Source organism: Ascaphus truei, chromosome 13, assembly GCF_040206685.1.
Source record: "Ascaphus truei isolate aAscTru1 chromosome 13, aAscTru1.hap1, whole genome shotgun sequence".
Classification (NCBI taxonomy): domain Eukaryota; kingdom Metazoa; phylum Chordata; class Amphibia; order Anura; family Ascaphidae; genus Ascaphus; species Ascaphus truei.
The window spans coordinates 12,156,017-12,182,235 of record NC_134495.1 but is presented as its reverse complement, the minus strand read 5'-3'; the positions used below and the strand labels follow the sequence as shown (position 1 = coordinate 12,182,235).

Here is a 26,219-nt window from a genome sequence, read left to right as displayed (position 1 = left end):
CAATGTGACAGATGTAGGCCCATACTCACTAAGTGGAACTAGGGGTCTTCGGGCAGAGCACCGCTTACCAAATATGGCCCACACTCCCAATGAGAAAGATCTACTCCCATCCCAATAAGAGACTTCATAGGCCTGATGTCGTAAATCTTACCTTAGCTTGTCATCTAAATCCAAACTCTCAGGACATTTGCGTCCCGTCGTAGTTCCCCGCAGCAGCCCATGAGCACTCAGGAATTTGCAGTCCTGCTTCTGTACATCGCCCAAAAAACCGGACTACCGATCCCAGGATGCTCAGAGACGGGACTTTACAAACCAGGCCCGGCTGCGCTGCGGAGAGGATTTGGAGTTAGGTGAGACGTATGTAGACATTTGTAACTGGAAGAATAGGAGCATAGAGTGGGGGTGTGGTAAACAAAAATAGATTTTATCTTTAATATAGACTAGGAAATTTGCGGTAGGAAAGGGATCATTGTCTTTTTTCCGTTTAATGACCCCGGGATCTTCACACACACGGGGAAATTCGCCTTTCTGGTTGTAGCGGTGACAGACGGGTAGGGACGTTCCCTGAGCTCTGGCGTGGCGTATGTTTCGTCACGGTAAGGATCCTCACACTGAGCAGGATACTCCAGTCGGCGCGTGCGGTTCTTGCCAGACTTCCATGGTAGCTGAACGCGGTCACCCATTGTGCAGGCCCAGAGAGGGTGGGAGGCCAGGCAGCCCTCCTCGTGCATGGTGAGAGGCTGCAGGGTGATGGGCCACTGCAGCTTGACATTGGGCGCCATGAACTCGGCCATCTTCTGGTTGTAGATGTCAGCAAACGGTTGGGATATGAAGCCCAACTTTCCGGCCAGGTTCTTCTCCGTCTTGTACTTGAAAAGCATCAGGGACACAGCGTTCTCAATCAGACACTCCACCACCTCCTCGCGCGTGTACTGGCGGCCGATCCCATACGACGCCATCGTGCGTAGGGTGGAGTCCGAGTGGAAATTCCTGGGCAGGGACAGCCACCTGGAGATAGCTTCATATTCATTAATGCACGGCTGGGGGAACCGAAAAAGGGAGAAGAGAAGACAGATGTTTAGTGACGCGGGGTCTTGTAGCCCAACCGGGGGATGTCGCAGGCGTCAAATTATTTGCTGCGAGTGTGGCGAAAATGGGGGTAATCAGCGCATTAATAAAGGCAGTGGGCTCGTCTGGTTACCCCTATTTCGTATTGGGGATGAAGGGGTTAATTTGATATGCTGTTCCCATGTACCATTGTCCCCTATATGCATTGTTGTCCACTTTTTGCAGGCTAGTCACTACCTGCAGTGCTGAATAACAGGAGGCTTTCCATTAAGACTGCTAATTTAGGAACGGAGTGAGCCAGCACCCTGGTTTTTGGTGTGCAGCCTCAGTGTAACCCCCCAAGAACACACATATTAAAAATATAACTTTATCATAAGGGAAACATATATTTTTGATAAAGTGCCTTTCTGTTGCAGTTTTAAAATGTACCGGCAGGATGCTATTTTTTCTGCCTGCCTTTGTAATGCATTAAGGAACAAATGTTATGCATCCATGGACCCCCTGTTGGGAGATGCCAATGCATCTAGGGACGTGTGGGGGGGATGAAAGACCCCAGAGCCTTAAAGTGTCACTTAATCAGGATGTTTCTGAGTAGCAGATCCTGTTACTCATCCTGGATATTTCACAACTTGGGACCAAACTCCAGACATTGCGTCCCCAGAAATGAGTGGCCCCTTTTTACTTAGCAGTGCTACCACGCTGCTTACTGAGCATGCTCAGAGTTACCTGGGCTGGCTGTAGGATTTGCTCATGTGACATGGCAGGTTCTGATAGGAGGAAGATAATTCCTTGCCAATGGGATGAGGCTAATGTAAACCCCACAGGCCCTTATCCTTAAAAATGCCTGTACCCCTCATTCCTGAGCTGCTGTTGTTTCTGTTGTTACCTGATTTCTTCAAGCGGATAAGACCTGAGTACAGCGGCTACGATTCCAGAACGCAAGGGGTTGAAAACATCGCAACAAGGAAACTTGCCCTGCTTCAGGATTTCGTTAGCCCTGGGGATCCAGAACGAACCCCAAAGAACCAGAAAAGACTTTGCACATTCACAGAAGGATTGGACTGGCTATTTATTTGGCAATTTGCAAAAGGGCTACATTTTAAAAGACAATCTTCTGGTGCTTTGCACCTTTCTGGACATTATCCTCTGTTCCTCTACACGCAAGTGCAATTATTAAGTTTATTCTGCAGTTGTCGTGTGTTTGCCTTTCAAGGGAATAAATCTCAGTTTATTTTGCTCAACCTGTTCCGCTCAATCAGGATCCACGAAATATAAATGTGTTATTAAGTGCGTCTCCTGTCGCAGGCATTTAAAACTGGTGGCAGCTGGTGAGATACTAATTGAGCCTATATTGCAGTGTCCTGCGGCTCTGTAATATAGTGAGGACCTTGTAGATTGCAAGCTCCTCAGACAAGTGGCAACTTACACACACTTCCAAAGAGCACGAGATAATTCACTGGTCTCTGGACCCATACCCCAGTGGCACCATGAGTCCACGCTCAGGAAGGTTTTGTACCTGGAACCGGGCGCAGATAGTGGAGAGATGTGTGGGGTACGGGTTCACGACAGATGGTCGTTCAAAGAGTCAGCTGGAGGACAATTTAGAAGAATATGAGGGCAGGATGGCCCCGCCAGCAGACAGTACTCAGCCCGGAGTGCAGGAGGTCCCTCCAGCTCCGGGCTGCAAGGACAGTAGGAGGATGTCAGTGACCGCCTGGAAGAGGGTGGCGTGGTGCCAGGGGGTGCAGATGGATCAGTCGCTGCGGCGACCGGACTTGCTACCTCTGAGCTCATTGCACTCCTCACCGCCTGGGGAGAAGGGCTTAGCTATGAACAGCGACTCCAGCTCCTGTCGACAGCGCTTGGAAGGCCCCCTCACTCCCACCTTGTCAGCGGGGAACAGGACGTTCCCAGAGTAACTGCTGTGGAAGCAGCAGAGCCAGCAAATGAATATGTAACCAGCAGAGCCTTGATGAGCAACGCAGCAGTCCCCAGAGAGGCAGCCATTCCGGCTAGGGGGGACCAGTCTGCACCTCAGCGGCTCCCAAACATACAGTGGGCAGCGACACGCCCTATACTGGGGAGTTCAAGCTTGAGAGACGGTGGTATCATTGCCACAAAGTGGGCCACATCCAGCCACATTGCCAGGACCGTGAGCGGTCTGGGGGACCCCATCAGGGGCAACGTTCACGAGCTGCAGGGCCAGTAACCCAGATTGGGCTGGCCCACACAGAGGAACAGAGCACAGCCATGGAGCCACAACCAAGAGGGATGTCCCAGGCAGATGCTGCTTTTGTCACCTCGGAGCCAGCAGCAGTGAGCAGAGGATGTCCAAGTGCATCAGTCGAGATGCAGCCTGCTGATGTCCTGAGCAGGCACCCACGGAGGGTTACCTTTGGTGACCGGCAAGCAGGGAGCTTGCCAGATTTGGGTGCTGCTGTTATTCTGGTGCAGCCAGAAGATTTGCTCCCGGGCAACAGGGTGCAAAGAACCATGCCTGATGGAGGGCTGCGGTCCTTCCAGGGTGCCCAGATCATTTTGGTTGGGGGTGCCAATCATGGCATGAGGGAGGTGGGGGTTTTGCCCAGGGAAACTGCTGAGGTGCGCCTTAGCAATAACCTGGAGCCTGTGATCTGTGTGGTTGCTGCGGAATTGCCTGCTGTTGCAGCGATTCCTAAGAGCGTGTCATCAGGAATCACAGCAGAATCAACCTCTGTCCCCATGCATTTGGGACCAACGGTTCCAGTGGCCTCTGCGGAGACCAGACAGGTAAGCCAGACTACTGAGTCGCGACCAGCGACTGACTTACTGTTCCCTTTACCTTTTTCCCCTGACTTAGAGACTAAGGGTGGGTGGTTAGAATTAGGGACAGCAGATAGGGATGCGGTGAAGGTATGGGACTGCGGGCGTCCGAGTCCTGGGAAAGCGGGGGGTCAGACCACAGGCTGTGGCACCGCGGGCTCCGGGGTTGGGAGCCAGGTTCTACCGGGTTAGCCAGGGGCTGGACAGGTAGAAGACGGTTAGTGGGACCCAGGGAGGGTAGGCAGCAAGTGTTGCAGGTAGCCTTCCCCAGTCCACTAGTGGGGCATCAGGGGGTCACTCACATGAGAACCCAGCTGTTGCAGCCTTACTTCTGGCCGGAGGCAGCAGGGGCAGTGGCAGACTTTGGCCACCCCTGGGACACCTGCCAGCCAGAGGGTAAAGCGGGTGATTATGTGCAGGTGCTCCTGAACCTGTTACCAGGAATGGGGAACATGTTTCAGGAAGTAGCTCAGGCAGTGCCAGGCCTCTTAGGTAGGATAGGGTTTCCTAGGGGGGTCCTAGTTGAGCTGGGGGCCCTGGGAGGTAGGCAGGCAGGGGCAGAAGCTGGGGCTAGGGTAGAGCAGCCTAGGGTCCGGTTCTCAGACAAGCTGGGCAGGGCACATAGTACAGATCAGCCTGTGCTCCCAGGTGATCTGCATCCTCTGCATCAAAATATCTATGGAGTATCAGCAGAGGTGGCAGACAGTGTAGAAAGGAAGGCAAAGGGGGAGTCAGTCTTCAGCCTTCAGAATGGCCTCTGTGAGTTTTTCAGGGTGCCATTCAGGATGAGGAACGCTCTGTCCTGGGACCTCTTCTCTTTTCTCTGTACACACTCTCTCTAGGTGACCTACAGTAATAACATCTTTTGGGTTTAATTATCACCTCTATGCCGACGACACACAAATATACTTTTCAACACCCGACCTTACACCTGCTGTACAAACCAAAGTTTCTGAATGTCTCTCTGCTATATCATCCTGGATGGCCCTCCGACGCCTTAAACTCAACATGGCTAAAACAGAGCTCCTCATACTTCCTCCCAAACCTGGCCCAACTACCTCCTTCCACATTACTGTTGGAACTACAATCATTCACCCAGTAGCCCAAGCACGCTGCCTAGGGGTCACACTCGACTCCGCTCTCACATTCGCCCCTCACATTCAAAACATTTCTAAAACTTGTCGCTTTTTCCTCCGCAATATAACAAAGATACGCCCTTTCCTCTGTTGCTCGACTGCTAAAACTCTGACTCAGGCCCTCATTCTCTCCCGTCTTGATTACTGTAACCTCCTGCTGTCCGGCCTTCCTGCCTCTCACCTGTCTCCCCTACAATCTATCCTAAATGCTGCTGCCAGAATCACTCTACTCTTTCCTAGATCTGTCTCAGCATCTCCCCTCATGAAATCCCTCTCCTGGCTTCCGATCAAATCCCGCATCTCACACTCTATTCTTCTCCTCACTTTTAAAGCTTTACACTCTTCTGCCCATCCTTACATCTCAGCCCTAATTTCTCGTTATGCACCATCCAGACTCTTGCGTTCTTCTCAAGGATGTCTTCTTTCTACCCCCTTTGTATCTAAAGCCCTCTCCCGCCTTAAACCTTTTTCACTGACTGCCCCACACCTCTGGAATGCCCTTCCCCTCAGTACCCGACTAGCACCCTCTCTATCCACCTTTAAGACCCACTTTAAGACACACTTGCTTAAAGAAGCATATGAATAGCACTGTGGATATTCTGAACACATGATACATAAAGCTTAGCCCCCTGCAGACGCACTTACCAGAACTCCCTCCTACTGTCTCTGTACGTTCTACCTACCTACCAATTAGACTGTAAGCTCCTCGGGGCAGGGACTCCTCTTCCTTAATGTTACTTTTATGTCTAAAGCACTTATTCCCATGATCAGTTATTTATATTATCTGTTATTTATTTGATTACCACATGTATTACTACTGTGAAGCGCTATGTACATTAATGGCGCTATATAAATAAAGACGTACAATACAATACCGCCTGGTCAGGAGGGCACTAGAGAGAGTGCAGAGGTATGTGGGGACATACTTTGAGAGGATAGTTGGCTTCAGGCAGATCTGGGGTTTGTATACAGGACAGGTAGCAGCAGTGCTAGCCAGGGTTAGGGAGACAGGGAGGACCAAAGTCTATCACATCAATATGCTCAAGGAGTACATAGCTCTGCCAGATGTCCTAGGGGAGGCTAGGCAGGGAGGTACCATAGAGCAGGTGGAGATAGGGGCTCAGCTGAGTGTCAGGCAGAGAGCAGATGCCAGGGCTATGCTAGAGCAGTATAGGGCTCTGTTCACGGACAAGCCAGGGAAGACACACATAACTGAGCACCCAGTGCTTACAGGGGATCGGAGACCTCTGCATAAGCAAGCTTATAGAGTGTCAGCAGAGGTGAAGGGCAGTATAGAGAGGGAGGTGGAGGAGATGCGGGCCCTAGGGGTAATTGTACCATCCCAGAGCCCTTGGGCTTGTCCGGTAGTCCTAGTGCCTAAGAATGATGGGACCACCCGGTTCTATGTGGACTACCGGCAGCTCAATGCAGGGACGGTTTCAGATGCCTACCCCATGCCCCGCATGGATGAGTTGCTGGATGAACTCGCGGGGGCAAGGTATCTGACCACCATGGATCTCAGTAAAGGGTACTGGCTGATCCCTTTGACCCAGGAGACTAGGGAGAAGTCGGCTTTCATCACCCCAAGTGGCCTCTATGAGTTCTTAGTGATGCCATTTGGGATGAGGAATGCACCGGCTACCTTCCAACGCCTGGTCAATCGTTTGCTAGAGGGCATGCAAGGGTTTGCAGGGGCTTATCTGGATGATATTGCTGTGTTCAGTAACTCCTGGGAATCACACTTAATTCATGTAGCTGCGGTGCTAGCCAGGATTAGGGAGGCAGGTCTCACCTTAAAACCCACCAACTGCTTAGTAGGGATGGCTGAAGTCTTATACCTAGGGCATAGGGTGGGTGGAGGGCACCTCAAGCCAGAACCAGCTAAGGTAGAGGCAGTCGTGCAGTGGCCCACTCCCAAAACCAAGAAGCAGGTCATGGCTTTCCTAGGCACCGCAGGCTACTATAGGAAGTTTGTTCCCCAGTATAGTGCCATTGCAACACCCCTGACTGACTTGACCCAGAAGCGACTGTCTGTGTTGGTAGTCTGGTCTCCTGCTGTTAAGCTGCATTTCAGGCTTTGAAGGCTGCACTAGCCAGCGCTCCTATACTGGCCGCTCCAGATTATTCCAAGAAGTTTCTGGTGCAGACTGATGCCTCAGACTTTGGCATTGGTGCTGTGCTCAGCTAGGTGGGGGAGGTCAGGGAACCTCCAATGATGTTTCTGGGCCGCAAGCGGCTGCCCAGAGAAGGCGCATATGCCACTATTGAGAAGGAGTGTCTGGCCATTGTATGGACTGTAAAGAAGCTACAGCCCTCTCGGTATGGCAGAACCGTCACTGTTATCACTGACCATAACACCCTAAGTTGGTTGCAGAGGGTGTCGGGAGAGAATGCCAAGCTCTTACGCTGGAGCCTGGCCTTGCAAGAATGTGACTTCACCATTCAGCACAAGAAAGGCAGTGAGCATGGGAACGCTGATGGCCTCTCCCGGCAGGACAATACCCAAGACCTAATGACTTCAAAAACCCTCCGGTCAGCCCAACCACAAGAGGAGGTGGCCAGGGCAAACCTTGGGCTTTGAGTGGGGGAGATGTGGCGAAAATGGGGGTAATCAGCGCATTAATAAAGGCAGTGGGCTCGTCTGGTTACCCCTATTTCGTATTGGGGATGAAGGGGTTAATTTTATATGCTGTTCCCATGTACCATTGTCCCCTATATGCATTGTTGTCCACTTTTTGCAGGCTAGTCACTACCTGCAGTGCTGAATAACAAGAGCCGTTCCATTAAGACTGCTAATTTAGGAACGGAGTGAGCCAGCACCCTGATTTTTGGTGTGCAGCCTCAGTGTAACCCCCCAAGAACACACATATTAAAAATAGAACTTTGTCATAAGGGAAACATATATTTTTGATAAAGTGCCTTTCTGTTGCAGTTTTAAAATGTACTGGCAGGATGCTATTTTTTCTACCTGCCTTTGTAATGCATTAAGGAACAAATGTTATGCATCCATGGACCCCCTGTTGGGAGATGCGATGCGTCTAGGGACGTGTGGGGGGGATGAAAGACCCCAGAGCCTTAAAGTGTCACTTAATCAGGATGTTTCTGAGTAGCAGATCCTGTTACTCATCCTGGATATTTCACAACTTGGGACCAAACTCCAGACATTGCGTCCCCAGAAACGAGTGGCCCCTTTTTACTTAGCAGTGCTACCACGCTGCTTACTGAGCATGCTCAGAGTTACCTGGGCTGGCTGTAGGATTTGCTTATGTGACATGGCAGGTTCTGATAGGAGGAAGATAATTCCTTGCCAATGGGATGAGGCTAATGTAAACCCCACAGGCCCTTATCCTTAAAAAGGCCTGTACCCCTCATTCCTGAGCTGCTGTTGTTGCTGTTGCTGTTGTTTTTGCTGTTGTTGCTGTTGTTACCTGATTTCTTCAAGCGGATAAGATCTAAGTACAGCGGCTACGATTCCAGAACGCAAGTGGTGAAAAACATCGCAACAAGGAAACTTGCCCTGCTTCAGGATTTAGTTAGCCCTGGGGATCCAGAACGAACCCCAAAGAACCAGAAAAGACTTTGCACATTCACAGAAGGATTGGACTGGCTATTTATTTGGCAATTTGCAAAAGGACTACATTTTAAAAGACAATCTTCTGGTGCTTTGCACCTTTCTGGACATTATCCTCTGTTCCTCTACCTGCAAGTGCAATTATTAAGTTTATTCTGCAGTTGTCGTGTGTTTGCCTATCAAGGGAATAAATCTCAGTTTATTTTGCTCAACCTGTTCTGCTCAATCAGGATCCACAAAATATAAATGTGTTATTAAGTGCGTCTCCCGTCACAGCGAGTCTCACTGATTGTTAGCGTCAGTATGCGGCAGACTTTAATGGGGTCTCATTGATTAAAAAAATGAAACTCGGTACTCTGCTATTAAAATGCTACTTTTAAAATCTAGAAACCAAAAATCTCACTCGTTTTAGCCCATGGAGATAGAGATCTAATTCGTGCGATGGCGCCCGGTAAAATGAAGTGGGTGAGTAGTATGGACGCAATGAAAATTTGGATTGGACGCTGTAACAGGGACTTATCCCGGTTTAAATATAGCAGCCTCAGAGCGCTGAGACTCCAGCAGAGAGATAGTTAATTGCCGCCACTCAATTAGCTAGTCTTCACCTGGACTAATGAGAGCTCTGTAAAAATCCTCATGTGAGACACAGGAGAGAGATTCCTTAGCTCACAATTGGGCTGACATAAGGAGAAAGAGGACTGCAGAGATTTTCCTTAGCCCACAACTGGGCTGACCTAAGGAAAAGATGATGTCTTGATGCACACAGAAGGACTGTATGCTGACAGTAAGACAAGGAGACAAGACCTCTATACCTGGACAAATCCTCAAGGGCCATCAACAGACCAGGTTTTATAGATATCTCTGCTTCAGCACAGGTGGCTCAATCAGTGGCTCAGTCAAAGACTGAGCTACCTATGCTGAAGCAGGGCTATCCATAAAAGCTGGTCTGTTGGTGGCCCTTTGGGAATGAGTTAGAGACCCCTGATATACACTGATACAGAAGTAGTGCAGTGCCAGAAAGCTACGATTGACATTATTTAGTTCGCTCCTTCCCCCCACCATACCCCCCACCCCCCACACTCCCAGCCACATTACACGTGCACACTGTGGCCATACATACACTCGGGCAGCCTGTAAGAGGCGTGTCAGTGGGTTCTGGGGCAATCTGTTTTTGCAAGACACAGGGAGTTGAAAAGCTACCTTTCGGATTATGGGTGCTAATCCTTTCCTCCTTGGCGCCTTCACCGCTTGCTTTGGGGCTTTGGGTGGGAAAGATTCTGCGCGTTGCAGCTTTTGCTTCGGTTTTGGTGGGTGAGGTAAATGGGGAGGAGGCTGTGATTTTAGCTTGGCTAGTGGCTGTTCCTGAGGGGCCAACTTTGGTTTGGTTTTGGGGGGGGGAACAAGGTTCCTCTTCTGTGTGGTCTTAGTTGAGGGAACAGGTTGCATCTTTATCATGGGTTTCAGTTGTGATAGGAGTTGAGTCTTTGGCTCGGGTCTGTTTGCAGAGTCCAGGTTTTTCTTGGGTCTGTTTGCAGAGTCCAGGCTGGGCTTGGATCTGTTTGTAGAGTCCAGGTTGGGCTTGGATCTGTTTGCAGTGTCCAGGTTGGGCTTGGGTGCACACACAGACAGCGCTATTGGTTTGAGCTGGCTCTTTGAATCTGCTTTTGCAGCAGCAATGGAAGGCAAGGCTATTTCCGAGTCAGAGTGTGATAATTTGCATGGATCTTTCACAGGTGCCACGTACCGACTGCCACATTCTCTCATATTTCTTGGGGTAGAAGCCTCTTGTTTCTGAGTTGGCTTCTTCAGATTAACCAGAGATGGAATGTTCTTACGTGCTCTGCATTGCTGTACACCAGACACGGTTTCTTTCGGCACCGATTTGCCACCGGGTGGCTTTGCCCGATGCTCTGGTGCCGCTGAGATAGGTCTGCTTTTGCTAAGTAGACAATGTGCAGACTTCTTTTTAGTAGCCTTTTTGAATGCTGCATCTGGCTGGACTGTGGACTGAGTCGGAGTCGTAGCTGAGGACTGTGATGGAGTCGCGTCAGTAAGAGTCCCGGAGGGGCCCCCAGTGGCATGTAAAGTGTGATAGAGGGGGTTGTCAATGCTGGACTGCTTGAATAAACTAGAAGCTGTAGATGTCTCCAAGGAGGACCTCTCCATACTGTGTGGCATCATTAACTGGTAAACTGCTTTGTCCACAACCTTGTGCAGAGCAGCGAAAACTTTCTTCTCTTCCAGGAAGTCGAAGAGGTGGTTGTAGCGGTCGCTGGACGAGGAGATATGGGTGTGAGGGGAAGTAGGCTGACTCACCGAGGCCAGGAATTCTGACTCACCTTGGCTGGCAAAAAGAGACGAACAGATGCTGCTTTTTTTCTGGATACCTGAGACCCCTCTCCCAGCACCTCGCAGTAAGGGATCGGGTAAGCTGGGGGAACTGGAGGCCTTTTCATGCATGGAAGATGGAGACAGCGCGCTCTCCCAATCCGACTTCTTCATGGAATCTGATGCATTAGAGGGGAATGAGAGTTTCTGGGGGGAAAAAACCACGATAGGTTAGAAAAAACTTAGCAATTCGTTTCGGCCCCAGAGAGAGATGTGGCATTTTAACTATGTGCTGAAAAGGAAAGGTCGCAGAGCTAGATACAGCTCAACCCCGTTATACCGCGATCCATTACAACGCGAATCCGCTTATAACGCGATGTGATTCTTTGGACCCCAAGCACAGCGTTATAAGGGGGTTGAGCTGTATTTAAAGGGTCTTTGTAAAAGTACAGCAGCTGGTGCCGCTGAGCATCTAGCGCTCAGTTTATTTGTCAGTATCACACAGCATCTGGTATTTAGTGTGCGACAGCCACATCTGTCTAGGACTGAGATGTGGGATGGGCAGCAGTAAAAAGGCTTTTCAGTGGATTTGTAAGTCTGTATATTTGTATTTATACAGTGCCACCAATGTACTCAGTGCTCTACAAACTTGACGATACATCACAGGGAACTATAATACAATAAGTGCAACAAACATAAAATCGGACAATTGGAAAATAAATTCCTACCTCGATGGTTGGTAATTGTGACTGTGAGTTTGGGACAGTAGCCATGAGTCTCGGCCAGGGGTCTCCAAACTCAGACCACAAGGGCCGCCACCAGGCCGGCTTTTATGGATATCCCTGTTTCAAAGACTGAGCCACCTGTGCTGAAACAGGGACCTCCATAAAAGCCGGCCTGGGGGGGCCCTTGGAGACCCCTGGTCTAGGCTATTGAAATGCTTCACGCAGAAGGTTTGTGTTTAGGTTTGTCTTAAAAGTGGGGAAAGAAGGTGCTTGGCATATGCTGTGGACGAGGGAGTTCCACAGGTAAGGGTCAGTGAGGGGAAAAAGAAGGTTTAAGGCAAGAGAGCAGTAGAGGTGAAAGGGGTGGAAAGGAGACAGCTATGAGCTGAGCGCAGGAGACAAGCAGGGGCGTAGCGAGAGATCAAAGCTGATCTGTATGGAGGAGCAGGTGAGTAGAGAGTCTTGAAGGGGATAAGGAGAACTTTGTAGGGGATCCGGAGCTTGATGGAAAGTCAGGAGAGGGGTTTAAGAAGGAGATGAGCAGACAGTGTTCTGCAAGCAAGTAGAATGATTTTAACTGCAGAATTTTAAACACATACAAAGCAGAAAGTTGCGGTGCAGGGAGGTCTATTAGTAGGTGGTTACAATAATCCAGATGGGAGAGGATAAGGGCATCAATCAGACTTTTAGCACTAGAATGTCAGACGTTAGGGTGGAACTTGGCAATCCGATGGAAGTAGAAGCAACATGCTTTGGTAACAGGATACATGGAGGCTCTGTTTACTCAGAGGCAAAAAGGGACCTATTGGCACAGGTTTAGGAGGAAATATGAGGAGATCGCTCTTAGATATATTACATTTGAGGTGGTGGGGCACCATCCAGGAGGATATTATTTATAAAAATGTTTTATAAGGAAGTAAGGAGAAAGAAATAGGTGCACTCTCTGGATTTATGCAACTGCCTCAGGTGCACAGTGACCATCCCCTGCTGGGGGGACCTATAATATAGAGCACATCTTCCTAAAACGAAAAGATCTTTGTCTGTCAAATCTTGACAAAGGTCAGTGTTTAAAATCAGAGACAGAACATAAAACACAGACAGAGCTCAGTTTTTAGCACATCCAGTGAAACTCATACACGGTACAGTGCCTAAATATATATGTATAAATATCGAGTAAAATGGTCTTTTAGTTTAACATTTTTGGCCAAAATTGTTGTAAGCCCCTGAGCCAACTGCACGGCAGACCACAATTCAGGGGTCCCTAACGCTAATATAAATTCTTAATAACCTGTGTAGTAACAGGAAGAATGATTTATAGTAAATCTGTCAATATTAGTTGCAAAGTTCTAAGTCTGATTGAAGCTTTTAATAACCTGTACATTACCAGGAAAAGCACTCTGTATTAGAGTTGTCACAACCATACTGCAAGCCAGCAAGTTCCCCTGAGTGGAAGATGCTATGGAGTGAGCCCTTAACCATTTAAATGTGGGAGGGGGTGAGCTACAATTAGGTAGGAGGTTGCCACCCTCCAATCAGCCAAGACTAGCTGGACAACAATTGTAAAACATACTGGACACCCAACAAGCTCCTATTGAACCCCCAATAGGAGCTTGTTGGGTGTCCAGTATGTTTTACAAAGGTCAGTGTGTTTGACTGAAACGTTGATCTATGTGGATTCAAATCTCTTTTTTTTTTGTATGAAGCTCTCTGGAGTGCCGGTTTAGTTTTAGGAGGTTGTGTTCTATATTACAAGGAAGTAGTACATTGAGCGATACCTCTCGTTTTGAAGTATGTCCTGGCCAGCAGGTAACCAGACACTTGGTGCTGAATTGCAGGAGTGAGGTTGGGGTTGGATTGATCTATCTGTATCATCGGCGTTGAGGTGATACTTAAAGCCAGAGGAGTTCATGAGGTCGCCAAGTGATGGTGTGCAAAGAAAGGAAGGCAGAGGACCCAGAACGGAGCCCTAAGGTAAAACCAACAGGCAGATCAACAGAGGACGAGGTCAATTAGCAAAAGAGACAGAAAAGGTACAGCGGGGGAGGTATGAAGAGCACAAGGACAAAGCTATGCCTTGGATTCCAAGAGGTAAAGAGCATCAAACGCAGCAGAGAGATCAAGTAGGGTAACCAGGCAAAAAATGACCGTGGGATTTTGCTTCATGGAGATCATTGGCTACTTTAGGGAGGACAGTCTCAGGTAAGTAAGCTGTGCAGATTGCAGAGGGTCCAGGCGGACATGGGAAATAAGTAAGGTGGCCACGCGGGAGAAGACGAGGCAAACGGCAGGAGGGAGACAGGGCAATAGTTCGTAAGGCATGTTGGGTCAAGGGTGTTGTTTTTGAGAATGGGTGCATAAAGGAGGAGAGGAAAGTGCCAGAGGACAGGGAGGAGTTGAGGATATGGGGTGAGAGTGGGGAATAGGGTAGGAACAAAAGTTCTGATTAGGTGTAAGGGATCGAGAGGGGGCGAAGAGGAGAGCAGGCTGAGAAAGTCTGTAACAGGAGAGCAAGAACCAAGAGTGGAAGCAGGAGGTTTGGTTAGAAGCAGTGTGGAGGTGGAAGGGACAAAGAGGTTTCCCCTGTGGATAGCATCAACCTTTGAAGTGGTCACCAAAGGCTTGAGGAGAAGTAAAGGAAAGAAGGGAAGTAGAGTGACAAGTCGGGATAATCATATTGAATGCAACTCTGGATAAGTATTTGGTGCCAGTGAAGTTGAGAAGAAGTGAGGCTGCCTTCAAGTCAGTGAGCCCATTCCAAAAGAGAGAGGCTCATTTATAGAAAGTGAGCCGTCTAGTGAGCAATACTCACTACCAATGAGTGAGGCAGCCTGCAAACGAGACGGAGAGCCTTACACGGAGTGAGGCTAACCCCAAATGGATCTCTTGTCACTGTAGCTGTGAATTGCTGATCACTTTGTTTCTACTTTATGGTATCAAGAAGCAGGAAGATGCTAGCCATACGCACATGGAAACGTGTCCTGGTTCATGACTACCTATAGTTAGATTGCAAGCTCTGCAGAGCAGGGATTCCCCTTTTCTTCTTTGATTTCATGTTTACTGCTCTTATTTGGTATTTTTGTTGTACCCCCTGAATTTGTATTTGCCTGCATGTTCTTCCTGTACTATGCCCATGGTTGGGGCTATAACTAATATTATATTAATATGCACAGAATGGCACAGGGGTTCTGCTACAGCAACCCAAAGTAAATGAAGAATTACCTTTCTGACAAGGAAATCCAGATCTTTCAGGCTAGGGATCTTCTGCTTCTTCTCACTCCCAGAAAGGGCGCTCCGGCCTTTAAAGGAGTACCCAGGATGGGCCTTCTTGAAGGTGGCTGATTCTGGGGAGCTATCAGTCAGGTCTTGCTCATGGGCTGGGGTCACTGCGTAAGACTGGAAGCCGCTGACTGAGGTCTGCCCAGAAAGCTGCAGACTGGTGGCAATTAGCACCTCGCTTTCCGTGCATGTGATGCAGCTGGAATCACAGGAAGTCCCCAAAGCACCCCCAGTTTCACACCTGTGGGGATTAAATAATTTGTGCACCGCCTTCTCGGCCACGCCCTGCAGGGATTCCAGGATATCATTTTCGTCTAGGAACTTCAAGAAGTCTGCAAACTGCTGCTCGCTGGGGGCGTTGGCAAACTCTGCCGAGGAAAACTGCTTGAACATGCCGGGCAGCTGACTGGCGATGTAAGGGACAAACCAGTTGTTATCCTTCTGTTCTCTGTCCTTGCAGAAAGCGGAGAAATCTGAGAAGGAACCAGAGGAGCTAAGATTGCCCGGATACTCCTCGAAGGTCCCGCTGCCTTCCAGGCTGGAGGGGGTCCCCGGCACATCGCCCCAGACATTGAGGTCGAGCTGTGAATTTATTTTTTCGCCGGGCAAAGTGAAATCAGGAGTCTGCAATATAAAAAACGCGCAGTTTATATCACGATAAAACTCTGCAAACTGGAAGAAACCGTGGAGGTTTGGAAAGCTCACACACCCCCTATCCATATCCCACCAAAACCTGCACACCACCCATACCCAACCACAACTCACCGAAACAAGCACACCATCAACATTTACCAATACTGCGCTGCCATGTATGTCAAAGTATCAACATCTTGCCGGACGCAAACACTATGGCCCCAGTCACTGCGTCCACGCGCGCGTCGGAGCGCCTGGCGGCGCATGCACCAGTTTCAGCCACGATCTGTGGTCTGGGTGTCGCGTTGGGATGCGCGTCCAAGGAAGAGCAGGGGGAGCAAAGACAAGAATTTTGGCGGGGGGGGCGCGGCCATGACATCACGCGGCTGATTCGCCCTCGTTGGCTGAACTGCCGCGGCGACGTGGCCAGCGCTCGGCCGCCGCGCCAAAAGACACAATTCTCGACTTCTCAAAATGCGGTCGCGCATTGCGCTTTCTGCAGGCGCGCGCAGGTAGTGACTGGGGCCGAGACCTTAGAATAAACAAAAATAACTAGGAGAAAGGTCGAAAAAATGGGTGAGCCTCTAATAACCCCCCAAACTAGTACTCCCCCAACTTGTACCTCCCCTCCCCCCCACAAAACAGCAAAGCCCTGGAAATGGGATAGGTACTCCAGGGGAGACTATAAAACAGGAATCAGAATTTATTCGATAACAAGTCATAACCGAAAATGGCAAATACACAAAAAGACAAAAAATGTCAAAACAACACAAAAATGATATGTATGAAATCAGGGCATAAACTTCACAATATTCCAGGGTCACGTGGTCTCTTCATCAGGTTTTGCCCAGTTGGGCAATGCCATCCTGAAATGTTGAAGACTAGATGCCCTGATTACATACAGATGTTTGTTGTGATATGTGTTTACATTCTGATTGCTGTTTTAAGCCTTCTCTTGCAGAGTAAGAGTTGGAAAAGAGACTTACCCCCATGTCTGGAGAACTTTCATCATCGGCAAAGTATCCAAACTGTGGCCCAGTTCCTTCTTGTCTCTTTAACCCCTGGTCACTGGGCTGTGACATGTCCTCAAAGGTCGTCCTCAGCAGGTTTTGGGGGAGATCATGCCCCGTGTCCTCTGTAGCGTGGGTGCCTGTAGTTGAGAAGGCCTCATCCTCCATCTCCCATTGCATCTGACCCCACAATTCCTGACTGCCCCAGGACAACTCTTCACCATCAGTACTTGCAGCTTCATTGTTTTGCTCTTGCTCCATGAGGGAATACTCGTCCATGTCCCAGCCCTGGGCTCCCCTGCTCCCCACCTCATGCCTCACTTCAAAATCACCCCCTAGGTTGTACTCTGGACTCTGGGAATCTTCGTAGAACTTTGTCCCTGAGTCGGTTGAAGATCCCCTGCCTTGATGCCCATCAATCTCAGATTGGGTCTGATTGTCCCTACTTTGACCTCCCATATTCCTGTAAAGTTCACCCCCCGCACCCCAGGTCCTCGCCATTATTTGTGGTGAGCACTGACTCTCTGGATGGGGCTCAGTCTCTGACTCAGTCTCATAGTCTAACTGAGTCTTCATTCTCCAGTCTGGTTGATTTATCTCCGAGTCTTGGTTGCCAGAGGCCCCGGAATGCTCATCCATCCTCTCCAAGGACCGTTTCTCCATGATCAAGCGACGCTCCTCCATCATACGTAGGTCCATGTCACGATCCATGACTGTGGTGCTGAAAGACAGCTGTCCTTCTAATGACCTCAGACCCAGTAAATTCCTGCACTCTTCTTCCCTTTAGCTTTAGCTAGTCTTCTGCTTCTCCGTGACCCAAACCTTGCTATTGTTCCTGCTTCTCTCATTGATCACAATCGTAGGTAACGTGGGTGCTCTTCCTTCTGTCCTAGCAGTACACCCTAAAATCAAACTGACAGAGAAAGGTCCAGAGTATGAGCTAGAAACCCCCACATTGTGAAACAAATCCCTGCATGTCAGATAAGCTATACTTTGTGATATACTAATAATACACTCTACCCCAATGTGATATGATCCATTTCTATATAACCACAATCTGACATAATCTATCCCTTCCTAATACATACCATATATTATTATTATTATTATTATTATAACAGCCTGTGTAAGTCCTCTTTGATCCCCTTCCCCCACTGCTATAATAAAGCTTTTCCCCAGATAATAAAATCTTTCCCTAGCAGAACTTTGTTACCTACTTATATCTACTTTCTAAATGGACCCAAATGTTGGAATTTAGCTTGGAAAATGTCATCAATGTGACTATTCTGCTTGTTTCAGCCTTACTTCTGTTCTCTTTTCTCCTCCACCACCAACCTGATGCTTTGAACATCTCTGTGTGCAGTGTGATTGTAGAAACGTATGTACTGTATCGTGTGAGGGTCCGATTCCTGTATCACAGACCAGGAACCGCTGCATCAATTGTGTTCCTCTCCACACTTCTACTGTTCCATGCAAATCCTCCCTAAATGGCACATTGATGCCCAAAGCTCTAAACTACACCCAACTGACTCAAAGCAACTTAGTTTATGTTATTCTGCTTTTAACATCTTTAAAATGATGACACGTCTTCACAGATGCTACGTGCATTAATCCAAGGGAGACTAATACAATCTTTAATTCAGATGTGATCAGATGAGATTTGTGGACTTTGAAAAGCCTGTTTCTAAAATGTGTGACACTGTGTGATCATTTGCACGTCATTACCCCGAAAAAATAAATAAATATATATATATATATATATATATATATATATATATATATACATACATACATACATACATACATACATACATATACATACATACATACATACACATATATATATAGATATAGATATATTTATTTATAGGTTACCATGGTAACATCGATGCTACAGAATAAGAAAATCATGATTTTTAAACATTCAAAAATGATTTAACAATGAGCAGTACTAACATTATACTGTATGAGTTAAACTCATGTATGCTTCTGGGGGGATTGTTGCTTGTTTTGCTATTATGTTACTTCTTTTAAATATGAATACACTTAGTAGCTGCAGTAAAAGGAACCACCACCTGCAATAAAAGCCTTGTTTGCTGTTACTCAACCCCTGACTTACCGTGTCGGGGGGATATCCCTCGGGGTGCTGAGGAATCCAGCAATATCGTAACACAGAGGTATTTGTATTTGCTGAGCTATATCTAACACATCCAGGGCGGTGGGTTTGCGAGAAGGCGGAGATTACGTGGGAGGGGGGTGAGGGGAGTCCGCTCAGGGCTGCGCCTCCCAGCAGCCGCAAACTGATAAATAGTCACCTGCCCGTTACCAAGACAACGTCTCTGACATCACTGCTCTGGCCCTGTGACATCACAGGCACAGAACTCCACGGTTTGCTTCTGGAAGTCGGGAGAAGGTGGGTAAAAAAACGGTAATATTCACTATTTTCCAAAGAAGGGCGCTGCTTTCTTAACCCCTGCATTGCCAGAGGGGAACCTTTTCTGCTCAGCAATGAGCTGCCTTAGTACAAACCTAAAGACACGTGAGAGAAGGGGTTATCCGTTAAAGAAACAATAAAAGGTGGCCATTTTTTTTACACTGGATTGAAGCAGGAGGTCTCCGGGACTGAACCCATTAATTTAATCTCCGGGGACCCCCTGCTTCCGGTGTGGGGCGCCGGTAGCTGCTCCAACCGGCTAGCAGGGATCATATAATGGCCGCTTTTCAATGCTCCCGCTCCCTGCGGGCCAATAGGAAGCTGTGACGTCATCCGGTGCGGCTTCCTACTGGTCCGCGTGACGCGGCAGCTTTAAACGTGAAGGAAACACCGGCACCGGCTTCGGAGGTCTGTATCTCGGGGCGCAGGGGGTCCCCGGAGCTGAGATTAATGGGGTTCTGCTCCAGAGACCCCCTGCTTCAATCCTATGTATATATATATATAAAATAAAAAAAAAGACAATAAAAAACGGCTTGGTATAACCAAATGTACCAATATAAGATATGATTAATGCTGTGTTGTGGAAGATGATATTTTTGTATTTATGTGATCGTAATAAATAAAGTTATTTTAAAAAAAAAAGCGGTTTGGAATGCTTCTTTATACCGCGATAAATCGATTTCAGCGGAACTTGGAGTCCACATTCTCCATACTCTTGGTATTCGGAACAAAGCTCTATCCTGGATCTCCTCTTACCTCTCCCATAGTACTTTCAGTGTCTCTTTTGCTAACACCTCCTCCTCCTCTATTGATCTCTCTGTGGGGGTACCCAGGGCTCTGTCCTGTGACCCCTTCTCTCTTCTCTCTTTACACACTCTCTCTAGGTGACCTAATCACATCTTTTGGGTTTAAATATCACCTCTTTGCTGATGACACAAATTTACCTTTCAACCCCTGACCTTACACCTGCTGCACAGACCAAAGTTTCTGAATGTCTCTCTGCTATATCATCCTGGATGGCCCTCCGCCGACTGAAACTTAAAGCTGCAGTGTGTTTTTTTTAATAAATCAGTTCTGTAGTAAGAAAAAATACTTTTAGCATTTTCTGTTTTTAAAAAAACAACTTTGAAAGACCAATTTCTTGTATTCTATTTTAACAGCCATTTTCTAAGGCACTGCCCCTTCATGTCCTGTCACAAGCTCTGGCACACCCCTTTGTCAGCCCTGCCCTCCCTCTAGCACATGTCAGTGTAGGAGTGCTCATGAATATTCATGAGCTTCCACTGACAGACAAGCAGATTATAAACAGATCCCAGCTTTTAATATGTCACCAAATTTCGACCTATCAATACATGGAGAACGAATTGACCTTCAGCTATACAGTTCTTTAGGTAATTAGAGATTGCACACATAAAACTATTGAAGTAAAAAAATAAATGTAAAAAAAAAAAAGACTGAACTGCAGCTTTAACATGGCAAAAACAGAGCTCCTTATACTTCCTCCCAAACCTGGCCCTACTACCTCCTTCCACATTAGTATTGGAAATACGATCATTCACCCAGTAACCCAAGCACGCTGCCTAGGGGTCACACTCGATTCCTCTCTCACATTCTCCTCTCACATTCAAAACGTGTCTAAAACTTGTCGCTTTTTCCTCTGCAATATAACAAAGATACGCCCTTTCCTCTGTTACTCGTCTGCTAAAACTCTGACTCAGGCCCTCATTCTCACCCCTCTTGATTACTGCAACCTCCTGCTGTCCGGCCTCCCTGCCTCTCACCTGTCTCCCCTACAATCTATATGTAGCCATGTGTAAAAATGGGTATATCTCTTTCTCATGCTGGCAGTAATCCTGGTAGGTATGCAGGGTTGTATACATAACTTGTGGTCTACCGCTCACCCTGATAGTATATGGGAAAGCATGGAGTATAATAATAATACTCTTATACCAGCCGGTGCAAAGAGGATAAGGTGAACACACATACACAGATAGAGGAGGCTTAGAGTCCTCCCCAAAAAGATCCTCAGTGGCTGCACACTAGGCTAAGGTTAATGCAAAAGGTGTAAATACCAGATATATACAAGTGGTTCAATCAACCAAACAGTACAGGTAAGTAATCGCTCCCATCACTGTGGGAGGACAATTACCACTAAAACGCCTAATGGCAAAATAATAAATACTTTATTTAACATAAATGAGGGACTAACAACATAAAGCGCTCGCTCTAAACTAAATAAAAACAATTAAAATGTGAATGTAGCTGGTGCAGTCACAATAGGCAGTCAAATGGGTTACTGCTGGAGCTGCATGTGAGTGGTGCGGCACATAAATGGTTAATACCTAAATGGGTGCTGCTGATCAGTCTCCACTCACACTAATGACATAAGTGTGCATATGTGGGTATAGATACAGTACATGTATACAAAGCAAGTGTACAGCTGTTAGTATACAGATAATTAGTGTCCTTCTAGTGTATCCACAGTCTTAACACAATATATAGGACATGAACCCCAATGAAATTCAATGCTGCACACTTAGTAATCAAAATGGTGGGATAGACACTACATGTGCCGATGGCTGTACAATCTACACATTAGTCATTGGCATAATAACCCGTTTTCACAGTGCGTGAATATAAATTACACCATATAGCAAATTACTGTAGCGATATATATCCCGCAGCTACCAAAATAACATGGACTGGTCTCACCAGATACTTCCTCCTCCACGACGTCAACGCAATGACATCATGCCGACGTACGTTTCGCGCGTAGGTGGGCCTGCGCTTTCTCAAGGTGGGAGGTGCCTCCCACCTTGAGAAAGCGCAGGCCCACCTACGCGCGAAACGTACGTCGGCATGACGTCATTGCGTTGACGTCGTGGAGGAGGAAGTATCTGGTGAGACCAGTCCATGTTATTTTGGTAGCTGCGGGATATATATCGCTACAGTAATTTGCTATATGGTGTAATTTATATTCACGCACTGTGAAAACGGGTTATTATGCCAATGACTAATGTGTAGATTGTACAGCCATCGGCACATGTAGTGTCTATCCCACCATTTTGATTACTAAGTGTGCAGCATTGAATTTCATTGGGGTTCATGTCCTATATATTGTGTTAAGACTGTGGATACACTAGAAGGACACTAATTATCTGTATACTAACAGCTGTACACTTGCTTTGTATACATGTACTGTATCTATACCCACATATGCACACTTATGTCATTAGTGTGAGTGGAGACTGATCAGCAGCACCCATTTAGGTATTAACCATTTATGTGCCGCACCACTCACATGCAGCTCCAGCAGTAACCCATTTGACTGCCTATTGTGACTGCACCAGCTACATTCACATTTTAATTGTTTTTATTTAGTTTAGAGCGAGCGCTTTATGTTGTTAGTCCCTCATTTATGTTAAATAAAGTATTTATTATTTTGCCATTAGGCGTTTTAGTGGTAATTGTCCTCCCACAGTGATGGGAGCGATTACTTACCTGTACTGTTTGGTTGATTGAACCACTTGTATATATCTGGTATTTACACCTTTTGCATTAACCTTAGCCTAGTGTGCAGCCACTGAGGATCTTTTTGGGGAGGACTCTAAGCCTCCTCTATCTGTGTATAGGTATGCAGGGTTGCCAGTAACAATCATGGAGGTTTGCCCTCAAACCCTAGTGAAGTGTCATATGTAACAAAGGAAGTGACAACATGCTTTGTGTCCACTGTTAGTGACACAAAGGGTGGGTCTGTTCCTGGAGGCTATATAAGATACAGTACTGCCTAAAGTTAGTGGGTCTAGTTCTGGTTATGTTCCTTTGTTCCTGAGTGAAGTGTCTGCATCAATTCTAGTCTGCCTGTCAGATACTTCAGTGCAAGCTGATTACACACTGTGTCCAGGGACCTGGCACAGCTGGTGGATCTCCCTTGGGGGAGAGGTGGAAACAACTCAATTAAGGGAGGAGGAACCTTCTGCAAGGAGGACTTCAACAGAATGAGCGGCTAAGTGGCGGACGAAATGAGGGGCAGTCTGCCTATGGAGATGACATTAAAGATGCCCTGGTTCAAAAGATCCCTCCTGTGTGAGTGTGGAGTTATTCCACAGAAGGATGCACCTGAGAGGAGTTCCCCATCAGATACTTCCCACTGCTGCCGCAGAGATCCTGATGGGGTGGAGGCGCTGTACCAGATGTGAGTAGGACTCAGAGCACACTACCTCAGACGCCTGTCATGGTGATATTCCCCTATACCAACCCAGCGGGAGACTCAGGAGTCCTGTTGCCAGTAGGTGTACCACATATCACACATCCATGTAATTGGGGGATTTTCTTACATATGGGTCAGGATCAGAAGGGCCCATGGGAAAACACAGTTACATATACTAAACGCTGCTGCCAGAATCACTCTACTCTTTCCTAAATCTGTCTCCGCGTCTCCCCTCCTAAAATCCCTCTCCTGACTTCCGATCAAATCCCGCATCTCACACTCAATTCTCCGCCTCACTTTTAAAGCTTTACACTCCTCTGCCCCTCTTTACATATCAGCCCTAATTTCTCACTCTTCACCATCCCAACTCTTGCAGTCTTCTCAAGGATGTCTTCTTTCTACCCCCTTTGTATCTAAAGCCGTCTCCTGCCTTAAACCTTTCTCACTGACTGCCCCACACCTCTGGAATGCCCTTCCCCTCAATACCCGACTAGCACCCTCTCTATCCACCTTTAAGACCCACCTTAAGACACATTTGCTTAAAGAAGCATATGAATAGCTCTGTGGATAATGCATGAGAAATACTGTCCTGTGCTTCGCTGTCTGTAAGGCACCCTTTTATGGTGTCAATCCGTCAAGTAGCTGATAAGGAGGGAGCTGTATATGGCCACTGAGTAACCCGGAATATAAATAAATAAACCCTTACCTATTCATTCTCTCCGGTCTGGGACCTGCTCTCCTCCACAGTGGATAATCCTGCTCTCCTCTGTGGATAATCCTGGACACATGATACATAAAGCTTGGCCCCCTGCAGACGCACTTACTAGAATTCCCTCCTTCTGTCTCTCTACGTTCTCCTACCTACCAATTAGATTGTAAGCTCCTCTGAGCAGGGACTCCTCTTCCTTAATGTTACTCTTGTTATGTCTGAAGCACTTATTCCCATGACCTGTTATTTATATTATTTGTTATTTATATGATTACAACATGTATTACTACTGTGAAGCGCGATGTATATTTATGGCGCTATATAAATAAAGACATACTACTACTACTACTAAGTTACAGTGGCGACAGTGTCCCGATTGGCACTATTGCAGCTGAATAATGAACCACATTAGAGTCTTTTAACACGTCTGTGTAGGAGGTTACTCAGAGTTTATTTGGGTCAGTGAGAGATATGGGGAGCAGTTATTTATTACATCGTTACAGGGAGATTTGCTACCCAGGTTATTTTATATGTAACATCTTTTTTTGTATAATGTCTTTTCATGTAACAACGTGTGACGTTCCAACGTCACAAATACATCACAAACCATTTCTATATACCAAGCGGAGGTTTTTTTTAGAGACAGCTAACTTACATTAGAAAAAAAAACATTCTTCATTAATTCTGCATAAAGCGACAACCTTTAACAAGTCGACATACACAATCTTGTACAACCTCAAAACCCAGACCCACAATATTATATATCTATATGTGTCAATGGGAGATTCACCGGGAAAGTGACCAAATATACTGCATTAAACAAGGAAACTCCAATTTACGTCCAACGTGACAAATCATTTGTAAATGACTATATGTTGTTCTATATTTTATCTTTTCATAACTTCATCTAGTTCAATCCTTTGGCCAAAACATCTCAAGCCTGCAGCTACATCACGGTAACCCCATCATTAGGTGGCCAGGAATCGCCCAGCGCCTGACATCACGGCGCTCCAGCGCCACCGAGCGCGCTCCCACCTTGGATGAGGCCTAAGATGATTACACGCTTTTCCTACTCAATGGCAAACTTTTCTCTAGAGGCAACAGCACATTACTTTATTCTATCAGCTGATACAGCGATGAGGCTCTGAAGACCCCACCATCGCTTTGTTTTCCGTATACTCCTATGTCTACTGCAAGAAATGTACATTTTGCGTCTGCAACAGCTTGCAAGACAGTAGAAAGGAAATGTTTATAATTGAAATAAACGGTGCCTTATTTTTTGGGGTGCTTTATGCGGATATGTTTGCCATCGATACAGCCTCCGCAATTTGGAAACTTCCATTTGCTGTAAAATTCACTTTCCACGCTATCTTTCGACACACGGAAATGGCATATGATCAGCCTTGGATGCATTGTAAACAGCATCGCAGGTCTCAAACAATTTTTTGCAAGTGTTCGTTTCCCCATCTTAAATGAAAATGCAAAGTCGCGAAAAGGTGTGCCAGTCGAAAGAAATCTGTAATGAAAAATTATGTATGTTAATGAAATGTTTAATAGATATCTTCAGCATTCATTAGTTTTATTTCAGGGTTTTTGTCTAGTACAAAACAATAAGCTAGTTTAACCCCACATAAGTAAATTAAAAAAAGAAACCACAACATTTAATGACATGGATATTACATAGTCCCCGTTTATTAAGATATTAATGTCACAGTAATAGTAGTACAATTAAGGTGAGCATGGGACTTTCTTCGCCAGGGGTATCTTGTCAGTTATCCGTGACAAAATATAATCACATGTCGCTATTGTCATTCTCATGTACTCATTTCGGTCACGCTTACGAAGTTCCTTGTACAAAGCTCCAAATTCCCCAAGTGATTGTCGCTGACGATTGATTTCATGGACGTTTGTTTCTCGAGCATCAAATAAGGTAGATTTGAAAAATGCATTGTCCATCAGCAATAGTAATTGCAGGTTCTCGGAGAGCGCCATCTTTGTATACTAAAAGTCTTTGTGTACTGTAGATGTGACATAGCTTTACTTTCTCCTCACAACGCAACTGACTTCCTCACTTTCTTTCTTTATCTGCTCTCTGTGTAAATGTTATAGCTATCTGACTCTCCATATCTGCCACCAGGCTATGTGCATTATGATGTTACCAGTATATAACCCCCCTCCTCCCCTCCTAAAGGGTTACTAACAATACTGGTATATGCTGGACCCCACCCTGGTTGCTATGGGGATCCATACGCCACGCATAATAATAAATAATAATAGCATGTTTTTGTATAGCGCTGCTAGTTATACGTAGCGCTTT

The 26,219-nt window shown here is 46.8% G+C and overlaps 1 protein-coding gene across 1 annotated transcript; it reads right to left on the bottom strand.

Annotated features, from left to right (window-relative positions):
- Positions 1-440: 440 nt before the first annotated feature.
- LOC142465231 (uncharacterized) lies at positions 441-19,066 on the bottom strand. Its single transcript, XM_075569230.1, has 5 exons — positions 18,669-19,066; positions 16,526-17,462; positions 14,850-15,530; positions 9,778-11,112; positions 441-1,040 (listed from the first exon to the last, which is right to left on the bottom strand). The coding sequence occupies exons 2-5, from the start codon at positions 17,258-17,260 to the stop codon at positions 441-443; spliced, it is 3,351 nt and encodes a 1,116-aa protein (XP_075425345.1). The 5' UTR covers positions 17,261-17,462; positions 18,669-19,066.
- Positions 19,067-26,219: the final 7,153 nt, after the last annotated feature.